Below are 12009 nucleotides of genomic sequence, written 5' to 3'. Positions count from 1 at the left end.
GCAGGTGTGGCAGGCAGCTCTGTCCCTGCTGTGACAACCCACACAGGCCAGAGTTTTAGAAGCTCGGAGGCCTGGGTGGTCCCTGCGAGGTGATCTGACACAGGCCGAGCAAGAAGGGCTGAGTGCAGGGGTTCTCAACCTTTGTGTCACAACCGCTGGAAACTGAGCCGCCCTGGGCTCAGCAGTGAAATAGCAGCCAGGAAGCAACACTGAAAACAGGGGGGTCCCCACACATGGAAGAACTTGTATACAGGGGGGTCCCCACACATGGAGGAACTTGTATTAAAGTTCACCGCATTGGCATAGTTGGAACCATTGTCTTAGTGCAAGACAGATCTATATCCAACCGGAAGCCTCCGTTAGTAATAATGTGCCCAGAGAAGGTTCTAGAGTAGGGCAGTATTCCCGGCCAAGGCAATGCAAGACATCAAAGCATGTCATAGTTCCTTTGACAAACTAAACTGGGTCCCTTACACTTAGTGATAATGTTACATGCCCGGCATGTGATGCCAGCACTTGGAAGGGGGAGGCAGGAGGATTATCAGTTCTAGATCAGGCTTATAATAACAGTAAAAATAACAACATCAGTAACACTAATACTAATAATTCTCTTCCTCCTCCCATCTCTGTGCTCCCGAGTCCCACACAGTCAATGCCAGGAAGATGGCCCATAGATTCCAACCCAGGAGGTCTGGTCTGAGCAGCCACAAACCTAGACAGAGCTGATGAAGCTACATCTATTCTCAGTGAAAACGTCTATTGTGGGCCTAGAGTTTGACCCCTGCATGCTTTGAGAACAGGGACGTGGGGTTCTGCTGTCCGGTTGTTTTAAAGTGTGTGCCTGCACTCAACTGCGTATGCACACAGCAGTCAAAGGTCACCTTGTAGGAGTCGCTTCTCTACTTCTGTCACGTGGGTCCCAGGGATTGAACTCGGGTTGTCAGGTTTAGTGGCAAGTACCCTTACCCCCTGAGCCATCTTGCTGGCCCACAACAGTGGTTTGGTTTCTGCCATCTCAATCTCTCCCGCTGTACATTGCCTGAGCATCTAACAGGTTTTCACTGCATACTTGCTCTGTGCTCAGCACTCGGGATGCTACAGACCAAGTAGCAATAACCTTGGAACTTGTCCTCAGGGCCCCAGTGGTGGGGGGGGGGGGGGAGACTGAGGGTCAAGGTTAGGTCGGGAGGTACAGGAGACAACTGACTGTAATTCCAATTAGAAGGGCATCTAACATCTGGCCTCTTCGAGCACTTCATGCGTGTGACACACAGACATATATGCAAGCAAAACACTCCACACACAATTAAAATAAATAAATGTAAGAAAATTAAATAACGATTACAACAAAAAAGATCCAGGCTGGGCTGGACGGTGGTGGCACACACCTTTGATCCCAGCACATGGGGAGACAGAGGCAGAGGCAGGCAGATCCCTGTGAGTTCGAGGCCAGCCTGGTCTACAGATTGAGTTCCAGGACAGGCTCCAAAGTTACATAGAGAAACCCTGTCTCAAAAAAAAAAAAAAAAAAAAAAAAAAAAAAAAAAGATCCAGGCTGAGTATGGGTATGGCATGGAACAACTGTAAACCCAGCAGTGGAGAGGTGGATGAAGGAGGACCAAGCGTTCGAGGGCGTGGAGGTAGTGCAGTGTGTAAAGCTGCTTACTACCAAGCCTGATGACCTGAGTCGAATCCTTGGCTCCCACATGATAGGACATCCTCAGATTGTTCTCTGACTTCAACATGCATGTCATGGTACACATAAACTCAAAATAAATAAAGTAATATTTTAAACATAACTAGGAAGTTCCTGGGCTACATGAGAGACACCGACTCAAAAGCAAAATGGTTCCATGGTTAAGAGACACTGTTCTGCATGCAGAGGAGCCAGGTTTGGTTCCCAGAACCCACATGTAGCTCACAACTGTCAGTAACTCTAACCTCAGGGGGTCTGATGCCTCCTGACTTCTGCAGGTACCAGGCATATACATAGTGTACATATATACATGCAGATAAAACACTCACATGCATTAACCTTAAAAAAAAAAAAAAGCCAGGCGGTGATAGCGCATGCCTTTGATCCCAGCACTCAGAAAGGCTGAGGCAGGCGGATCTCTGTGAGTTCAAAGCCAGCCTGGGCTACAGAGCAAGTCCAGGAAAGGCGCAAAGCTACACAGAGAAACCCTGTCTCAAACCCCCCCCCAAAAAAAGGGCAAAACTGGGGGCTGGAGAGATGGAGAGATGGATCAGCAGTTAAGAGCACTGGCTGCTCTTCTAGAGGACCTGGGTTCAATTCTCAGCATCCACATGGCAACTCAACCGTGTGTGTAACTCCAGTTCCAGGGCTTTTGACACCTTCACACAGACATACCTGCAGGCAAAACACCAAAGCACATAAAATATAAATAAATAAAGCAAGACAAGCTGGACAGCCGGGGTGGCGTACGTCTTTAATCCCAGTATTTGGGAGGCAGAGGCAGGCGGATCTCTGGGTTTGAGGCTGAGGCCAGCCGGCTCTACAGAGCAAGTTCCAGAACAGCCAGGACTGTTACAGAGAAACCCTGTCTAGAAAATTAAAAAAAAAAAAAAGCAAAACCAAGATTTAGAGTCTTGCAGTCTCGCTGCTGGGAGTTTCTACGGACTTGCCTTGCATCGGACTCTTGAGATAAGGTAAGGAAAAAAAAAAAACCTCCCATGTTTATTTCTCAGAAGGTATTGGAACCATTTTAGAAACACTGATAGCAAGCCAGACAAGATGGTGAATGCCTAAATCCTAGAAGACTGAAGCAGGAGGGTACAGAATCCAGGGCAGTCTAGGCTACATAGCAAAAGCCTGACTCAGAAAACAAACAAAAAAATGGCTGGGGATGACGTTCAGCAGTAGAGTGCTTTGACTAGCAGTAGCTGGGCTCTGTGTTCCCTCCCCAACACCACGAAAACGAAACAAAAGGGGGAATTTTCTGGGCCCGGTGGGGCACACCTGTAACTCCAGAACCGAGGAGATGGAAGCTGGAGAATTACTGTGTAGCCAGCATTGTCTACACACGAGTCCAGCCGGGACTACACAAGACTGTCTCAAAACAACAAAACGAAATCTGAAAGTGAATCCCAGAGAACAGGAAGAAGGGCAACAGAGGCCAGACAGTGAAGGACAAGCCAACCCCTCACTCTTAGACCATGTCACAAAATAAATACAAATTTTAAAATCTTATGGGTAAATGGCTCAATCCTATGGTGCTTGTCCAGAGTATTCCAGTATTCAATCCCCAAACCAAAAAAAACAAGTTTGAGTTTGTTCCCAGAGCTGCGAGGAGCGAGGAAGAGTGAGCAGCAAGAGGCAGACAAATCTGAGAAAGGACGGAGCAGCCTGGGATCCTGGAGGTTTCACCAAACAAGCAGCAGACCCCTCAAGATTAAGCACGGGCTCCGCCTACAAAACGGGTTGGGGGTGGGGAGGCAGAGCGACTTCAGCTAAGGGGCGGGGCTGCGGTCGTCCAGGTAACGCAAGCCGCATCACGCTATTGGCTGATACTTAGTGCGTCATTCCCTCTCCCCCGCCCTGCGCTTAGCCCAAGCTTTCAGAACTCCGGGGGCGTGGCCTCCGCCAGCTGCCCAGCCTGCGAAACCGCAAGGGAGGGGAGGGTGGTGTCACCCGGCCTCGCTCCGCAGTGGGGTCTGGGCCTGGTATAGGGGCCTGCAGAGAGACAGAGGAGCAAGGGACACAGCTGGGTCCAAAGGAGCCGTTCTGACGGCATTGCCACCCTCCGCCCTGGAGATCCCTCCCCATCCCCTAACCAGTCGCCAACCTAAACCGGACCGGCCCAGTAGGGGACGGAGCCTAGCGTCCGTGGCTCCTCCTAGCCAATGGCGCCCCACGGCGGGCAGGATTCCAACCAATCGTGGCTGGCGACTGGCCTCCGGGGAGGAGCCGAGTGGCCCCCGGCTAGACCCAGAGGCCCGGGGAAAGTGAACCGGACTCCTGCCCAGCACTGGTGGCACGCAGCGCTGCAGGCTTGCCGGAGGTAGTCGTGGCGACCGTGGCAGCCGAGGTGAGGGGTGGCCGCCTGTGCGGGGTTTTTCCTGAAGTTGGAGGAGGAGGGGGCGCGCTCCCGAGATAGGCGGAAGCGGGGTCTGGACCCGAGTGGAGGGCGCAGATTGGTGTGACTGATGGGCTTCGGAGTGTGGGAGGCTAGAAACTGAATTCCAGCATCAGCACCGGAGGGGAGGCAGTTCGAGTTTGGAGAACCGAGGGAAACGGAGAAGGAACTTTTGGGGCACGAATCTGGAAGAGTAAGACAGTTTGGGTCTCCCGGAATGGGCTGAGTTCGGAGTTCCACGGGGTTCTGGGCAAAGTGTGAGAGTTTTGAGGCTAGGATGGGAAGCATATAGAGGAACCCGGGAACTACAGGCGCCCAGTCTTGGATTCCGAGACGCCGTCCTGAGAAGGGAATGCCGGGGGGAGTTCAGTGTCGGGGTCCCAGAGCCGGGTGGGCAGTTCGGAAAGTAAAGCTAGAGTCATTTGAAAGTCGAGCCGAATAGGGCGGACTTGGGACGAGGTCTCAGAATTGAGATATGTAGTCTTCCTCAGCCGAACTGTGTACCCGAGAGTTATTTATCGTTTTTGAACGATGTGATGAGATGTGGTTCTCTGCAGTTTAGGGAAGAATCCAGAACTTCCTGGGTTGATTGGGACCCGGAGAAAGCAGTTTTCGGGCTGAAGTCGGGTGGGGGAGGGGCGCTCGGGGCGTGGAGCTCAGATTCGCCGCCCCGAAGGCAGCAGAAGGCGGGGCTCGGCCGGAGCTGGGCTGCTGGGCGTCCGGGTTCCCTTCCCCCACCAGCCAGGGCTCCAGTGAGCATGCTCTCAGGCGGGCCCAGTGTGTCCAGTCCCTCGGGCGTGCAGGGCCTTCTGGGGATTGTAGTTCGAAAGCGACAGCAGCGGCTCTGGGTCCACAGTTCCCAGAAGGCCCTGAGGACATCTTGGGGTGTTGTTGGATCTGATCTAGAGACCCAGGGAAGGGCGGTTCCTATGAGAAACGGTGGTATGGCTGGACTGGTCGCTAGAGGGCACAGCTTGGTGTTGGTTCAGTTCTATCCAGCTTTAAGTTGGAGTTGTGGAAATGTTTCCTCTTGTGAGCGCTCCTGGTCATGGTGTAGGAAGCAGGTATGGACAGAAATACCCTTGTAAAAAGAATAACGCCGGGCGGTGGTGGCGCACTCCGGAGGCAGAGCCAGGCAGATTTCTGTGAGTTCGAAGCCAGCCTGGTCTACAGAGCAGGCTCCAGGACAGGCACCAAAACTACAAAGGGAAACCCTGTCTCGAAAAACAAAAACAAAAAAAGAAGAAAAATTTCACACACACACACACACACACACACACACACACTTCTTAGCTGGACGTGGTGTCGCACACCTTTAGGCCCAGCCTTCGGGAGAGAGTCAGTAGGATATGAGTTCGAAGCCACCCTGATCTACAGAGGGAGTTCCAGGGCTACACAGAGAAACGCTGTCTGAAAAGAGCCTAAAACCCCTAAGGGTCAAAGATATGATATCATGACTTGCCAAGATCACAGTTCATATTCAGAGTTCAAATGGGTTTTTGGTCTCTTGCTCTGTACTCCACATCTGTCTGGCCTATGACTTGTTCAAAAATAATAATAGTAATAATAAAAGTATTGTGAGAAAGCCGGGCGGTGGTGGCACACACCTTTAATCCCAGCACTCAGGAGGCCAAGGCTGGCAGATCTCTGAGTTCAAGGCCAGCCTGGGCTACCAAGTGAGTTCCAGGACAGGCTCCAAAGCTACACAGAGAAACCCTGTCTTGAAAAACCAAAAAAAAAAGTATTGTGAGAGTACAATTGCAAGATCCATTGAGACTAAAGAGCCTCACTTTCCAAATGCTGAAATTGTCCGACAGAGTGTAAATGCAGCATTGTGACTACCTAGCACAGGCAAGTAAGTGAAATGCAAGCCAAATCCGGGTATTTTGTGATATTTTTTTTTGGGGGGGGGGGGACTCTTTGTTTTGACTCGTCTGACCATGTGACTCTGCCTGGCCTGAGATTGGCTATGTGGACTAGGGTAGTCTTGAACTCACAAAAATCTAACTGCCTCTGCCTCCTGGTGCTGAGATTAATGGCATGGGACACCAGTCACAATTTTTTTCTGTTTATTTTTCTGTTTTTAACTTTATGTGTATGGGAGTTTTACCTGCATGTGGCACTACGTGTGCCAGATCCCCTAAAACTGGAGTTATAGATCCCCTAAAACTGGAGTTATGAACCATCATGTTGGTGCTGGAAATTAAACTCTCGTCCTCTGGAAGAGCCAGTGTTCTTAACTACTCAGCAATACCACCTCCCTTTTTATTTTTGAGACACTATCTAACTAAGGATGACCTTGATCTTCTGAGCTTTTTGCCTCTGCTTCCTAAATGCTGAAGTTAGTTACAGGCATCCCCTGTTCTCTCTCTGTCTCTCTTTCACACACACACACACACACACACACACACACACACACACACACAGTCTCACTCACCACTCCCAGCCACCCTACCTGCATCTTATCCTCTCCCTCTCTTCTCTTTCATTTTTTTCTTTTCTTTTTTTTTTTTATCAAAAAATACGGAATGCTTCACGAATGTGCGTGTCAACCTTGCACAGGGGCCATGCTAATCTTCTCTGTATTGTTCCAATTTTAGTATATGTGCTGCCGAAGCGAGCACTCTCTTTTATTTTTAAGGTGCATTGGTGTTTTGCCTGCATGCATGTCTGTGTGAGGGTGTCAGATCTTGGAGTTACAGGCAGTTGTGAGCTGCCATGTGGGTGCTGGGAATTGAATCCCAGTCCTCTGGAAGAGCAGTCAGTGCTCTTAACCACTGAGCCATCTCTCCAGCCCTGGATCTTATTCTCTTAATCATATCGCATGCATTTATTCACCCATTCTTAGCCTTGAAGGAGTCTGACTACTTGCACTTTAAGTAGAGGTTTTGATAAAACAAACAAGCCAAAAATCCTTCCCATAACTACACAGGCTTGCTTGAAAAAGTGGAATCCAAAGGTATCTGACTTACCGAGCAGTTGTGTTCTTTAATCCCAGCACTGGGCGGACTGGGTGGATCTCTGAATTTAAGGCTAGCCTGGTCTACAAAGCTACACAGAGAAACCCTGTTACAAACAAGCAAACCAAAAAAGCCAAGGTATCTGATGTGACTCTTTCCTACAGGACATGGGAGGCTTAAAGAGGAAACATTCTGATGTGGAAGAGGAGGAGGAAGATGAGAAGTGGGACTGGAGTCCAGCTGGTCTTCGGAGCTACCAGCAAGCCCTGCTCCGAATATCTCTGGACAAAGTCCAGCGCAGCCTGGGCCCCAGAGCACCCAGCCTCCGCCGGCATGTCCTTATCCACAACACACTCCAGCAGCTCCAGGCTGCCATTCGCCTAGCTCCAGCACCAGCCCTGCCCCCGGAGCCTCTCTTCCTGGGTGAAGAAGATTTCTCCCTGTCTACCACGATTGGCTCTATCCTCAGGGAGCTAGATACATCCATGAGTGAGATAGAATCGCCTCAGAATCCAGTGGCTTCCCCGAGTCTCCAGAATGAAATGATGCCCCAGGCTGATCCTGTGTTTTTAGAAGCTCTGAGCTCCCGGTACCTGGGCGACTCTGGCCTGGATGACTTCTTTCTGGACATTGACACATCTGCAGTGGAAAAGGACTCTGCACTTCCGCCCCCGGAGCCTCCCCGAAGCCTCTTCTGTGCCCCAGGATCCTGGGAGTGGAATGAATTGGATCACATCATGGAAATCATCTTGGGATCCTAAGACTGATGGAGGTCCTTCCTGGCATCAGCCTCTGTGGGCTGGGTCCTTGGATGTGACTCTTGTATGTGTGTTTAACAGAGGCTCTAAACAGTGACTGTGGCCTCCTTTCCTCCTATGTCAGGACTCCACAAACTGCCCTGCATGTGTGCGTGTCTGGTTACCCCAGCCTTCCGTGAAGGTGCGTCTGTCTTCCTGAATTAATTTATCTCTTCCAAATGCCTTAACGAGACTCGGTTTCAGGGAGTCTGACTTCTCACTTCCACACTTCTTCTGCCTCCAGTTCCCACTTGGGACCTCTAGGGCCTCAGGGAACATAAAGCTGGACCTGTCAAACGGGGTTGGGTGGGCTGCCTCTCCAGGGAGTGGGAAGGAGGGGCTGGTCTCCTCCTGGCAGGCTGAACCCCGTTTCCTTGGCAGGACCCCAGTCCCAGAAGCCTCCTGATTCATAACCAGGCCGGACCATGTGCAATAGGGGTGGAAAGCTACCAGCTCCATGCTATGCTATTTAAAAGAAAAAGAAGGCAGCGTTTGTAGTGGCTGTTTTTTATTATTATTATTATTTTTGAGTGTTTCTTTTTTGTAATAAAAGTATTTTGGAAAGATTTGAATTGTCTTAAATTTGTAAACTTACCTGGGGTGATGGGAAGAGCCTGTTAAGTTCCCTGGACACTTAACATCCTTTCCTTAACCAAGGTAGGTCAAGTGTAACATTGTATAAAACAGTTACCGGCTTGCTTAAGGGTATTGTCAGAACTACTTTAGCAAACTGAATCCTTTAATCCTCAGGATTAGAAAGAAACAGATACTGTGTCACATTTTACATTTGCATAGGAAAAACTTCAAGTTTAGGGCTTGGAGTATAGCTGAATGATTGAACTCCTGCTTTGTATGTATGTGTGAGGCCCTGGGCTTGACCCCTGTTTGCAAAAGAGACAATTTGTTTTGTTTGAAGCCACCTCACTGTGTAGTCCAGGCTTTCCTTCCCCGCAATCCAGCTGCCTCTGCCTCCCAAGGGCTCAGCTTAAAGATGTGCACAGACACCTTGCTAAAATAGCATTGTGAAGCCTGAAGTTTAGAGATGGAGAGAAAAGGGACTACAGGGGTAAGACTCGAATTTTGCTAGCCCCTGGAGCCATGGTTTCTGTTCATGTGCTGGCTAGGGGGCCAGCCCAGGACATGGCGGGCAAGCACTTTAAGCACATGACCGTTGAGCCATCCAGCTGAATTGTAGGCAGGTACCCTTCAAGTGAGCCGTCCTCTCTGTAGAGCCTGAGCAGGTTTGCGGCTGCTGCGCTGCAGCCTCCCTAAGAGCCCTGTCTACCTCGGTGTTCATGATCCTTCCAGGGGACTGAAACTCATCAGACGGGTGTGGGTGTGCATGTGGAGCGTGTGTCACAGGCTAGGGCCGCAGAACTGAAAAATCAACCTTTTGTTATGGAATGTGCTGCTGAGGCCCTACAGGGGAACAGGATGCCCAAAGAGTGCCCCCACCCCACCCCCCACCCCCCACCACCGATCTCTAGGATGCCATTCTTGAAAGCCACGAGTTTGGGTTCAGGAATTCACTTCCGGTTTGAGAGATGAAAAGCCAGGAGAGTGAGGGTAGAGAAAAGGCAGGCCAGGAAGGAATGTCCATGTCACTGCCCTACCCATGCCCGAGTGAGCATACCCTGCATTAGGGACTTTTCTGGAAGGGTTGCATGGCAAAGATGGGGATTTTTCTTTGTGGTTTCTTGGCTTTCCAACAGATACCTCATTTGGGTGAGGTGGGGGCGGGGCCTTGTAGCTAAGAAAGTGAACATGTTATCTGAAAATAGGGCCAATCCAAAAAGGGATGAGGAGACTGTGGGGAAGTGTCTCAAAAAAGTTCATATCCCAAGATGGCTGCCATGCTAGGTGTGATGGTGTCCACCTTTAACTCCAACACTTGAGTGTCAGAAGTGGGAAGATCAGCAACATATGGAATTTAATGAAAGCCTGAGCTACATTTGAACCTATCTTTTTTTTGGTTTTTCGAGACAGGGTTTCTCTGTGTAGCTTAGCGCCTTTCCTGGAACTCACTTGGTAGACCAGGCTGGCCTTGAACTCACAGAGATTCGCTTGGCTCTGCCTCCAGAATGCTGGGATTAAAGGCCTGTGCTGCCGCCACCGCCACCACCAGCTGAACCTATCTTTAAAAATAAGAGCCAGCCAGGCATGGTGACCCATGCCTTTAATCCTAAGGCTTGGAAGACAGAGCAGGTGGGTCTCTCAGTTCGAATCCAGCCAGTGCTGAGACAAGACTCTAGAGACCTGTCATAAAAATAATAATATAAGTAGAAGAGGGTGCTGGGAAATGGTTTTGTGGGTAAAGTGCTTGCCAACCAGGAGTGAGGACCTAAGCTGGGACTCCCAGAACCCACATAAAGGTCTTATGGGATTGCTAGGTGTTAATAGGGTATGTCTTTAATCCTAGCACTCAGGAGGCAGATGCAGATGAATTTCTGAGTTCGAGGCCAGCCTGGTCTACAGAGCGAGTTCCAGGACAGCCAGGGCTACCAAGAAAAACCCTGTCTCGAAAAACAAACAAAACAGAACAAAAAGGTTGTATGCAGTACCACAAATGTGGGGTTCAGGCCAATCCCCCAAGTCTGTGGGCCAGCTAGCCTGCCATAGGTGGTGGTGAACAAGAGACTCTATCTCTGAGTGGAAGGTGGGAACTACCTCAGGTTGTCCTCAGACAGAAACAATAAGAATGCTAATTAAATAACATCTTTCTCTTTCTTGAAACTTCCACCAGCTTCCACTCCCACTGGGAATAAAAGTGAGGGTCTTGGGGCTGGAGAGATCGCTCAGTGGTTCAGAGCACTGGCTGCTCTTCCAGAGGTCCTGAGTTCAATTCCTAGCACCGACGTGGTGGCTCACAACCATCTGTAATGAGATCTGGCTCCCTCTTTTGTATATATAATAAATAAATAAATCTTTTTTTAAAAAGATTAAAGGCAGTGGTGGCGCACGCCTTTAATCCCAGCACTTGGGAGGCAGAGGCAGGCGGATCGCTGTAAGTTCAAGGCCAGCCTGGGCTACAGAGTGAGTTCCAGGAAAAGGCGCAAAGCTACACAGAGAAACCCTGTCTTGAAAAAAAAGAAAAAAAAAAAAGGTGAGGGTCTGATCTGATCTCACACACCACGACTTCCTCAGTTTTATCCCCTCCTCTCCTTCACTCAATCTAGTCACCTGGTCTCCTACCTTAAGCCCATTTCTACCCCAGGACCTTTGTTCTGTCTGACTTCCTCCCAGAGGGCACTTCTGCCGTAGCTTCATCAAATGCCCCCTGCTTTTTCTGCCTCAGTATCCCATGGGTGCCACTACTCTGCTCCATCCTGTTTGGCATCGCTGTTGTTATCAGTAGTGAGCAGTGGCAGTAAGACGGCTGGACCCCAGAGCCTCGCGCATGCCCAGCCAGTGTGCACCGCTAAGCTGCAGCATAGCTCTGTTTGACTTTCCTTTTTCAAATTTTTTTTTCTGTGTATGGGTGTTTTTCCTGCATGTACGCCGTGTGTACCTAGTACCCTGGTACTGTGGTACCCTCAGAGGCTAGAAGTGTCAGATCCCTGGAACTGGAGTTGCAGACTGTGAGCCACTATGTGGGTGGTAGGAATTGAACCCTGATCCTCTAGAAGAGCAGTCCTGTTCTTAACCACAGCCCCTGTATGATGTGTGACTTTCTTTCCTTTTTTCCCCTGCCCCTCTTTTTTTTTTTTTTTTTTTTTTGGCGAGATGGGGTCTTTCTATGTAGCCTTGGCTGTTCTGGAACTTACTATGTTGGCTAGGCTGGCCTCGAACTCACAGAGATCAGTCTGCGTCTGCCTCCCGAGTGCTGGGATTAAAGCATAGCTCCACCATGCTAAGTTGTTTGACTGTCTTAATAGCACCTGTGCTAACCCAGGTTATTTATTACCTGTTCATGGTTAGCCTCCAACTCGATCAGAAACTCTCAGGGGTGAGACTTTGCCCAGTAGTGCCCCCCCCCATTGTTGGGCTGGGAAGATGGCTCAGTAGATAGAGCACTTGTCACAAAAGCAGAAGGCCCTGAGCTTGGATCCCCAGAACCCCAGCATTCAGAAGACAGAGGTAGGGGATCCTCAGAGCAAGCTGACTAGCCAGATTAGAGTCAGTGAGCTCCGGGTTTAGTGAAAGGCCCTGAAGTGG

The 12009-nt window shown here is 50.0% G+C and overlaps 1 protein-coding gene and 1 non-coding gene across 2 annotated transcripts; one reads left to right on the top strand and one right to left on the bottom strand.

The window, feature by feature from the left end:
• Positions 1-3609: 3609 nt before the first annotated feature.
• On the top strand, positions 3610-8426 carry Sertad3 (SERTA domain containing 3). The gene is made up of 2 exons (XM_028855105.2): positions 3610-4049; positions 7222-8426. The coding sequence occupies exon 2, from the start codon at positions 7225-7227 to the stop codon at positions 7816-7818; it is 594 nt and encodes a 197-aa protein (XP_028710938.1). The 5' UTR covers positions 3610-4049; positions 7222-7224; the 3' UTR covers positions 7819-8426.
• Positions 6615-6721, bottom strand: LOC114681568. The gene has a single exon (XR_003732911.1). It is a non-coding gene; the product is annotated as a U6 spliceosomal RNA (small nuclear RNA).
• Positions 8427-12009: the final 3583 nt, after the last annotated feature.

This window comes from Peromyscus leucopus, chromosome 1 (genome assembly GCF_004664715.2).
Source record: "Peromyscus leucopus breed LL Stock chromosome 1, UCI_PerLeu_2.1, whole genome shotgun sequence".
NCBI classification, from domain to species: Eukaryota; Metazoa; Chordata; class Mammalia; order Rodentia; family Cricetidae; genus Peromyscus; species Peromyscus leucopus.
Note: the sequence above shows the minus strand (reverse complement) of the source record. Positions and strands in the feature narration are given on the sequence as shown.

Bases quoted from the DNA above. Each gene is read 5' to 3' on its own strand.
- Sertad3 (XM_028855105.2), top strand. From the start codon at position 7,225: ATGGGAGGCTTAAAGAGGAAACATTCTGATGTGGAAGAGGAGGAGGAA.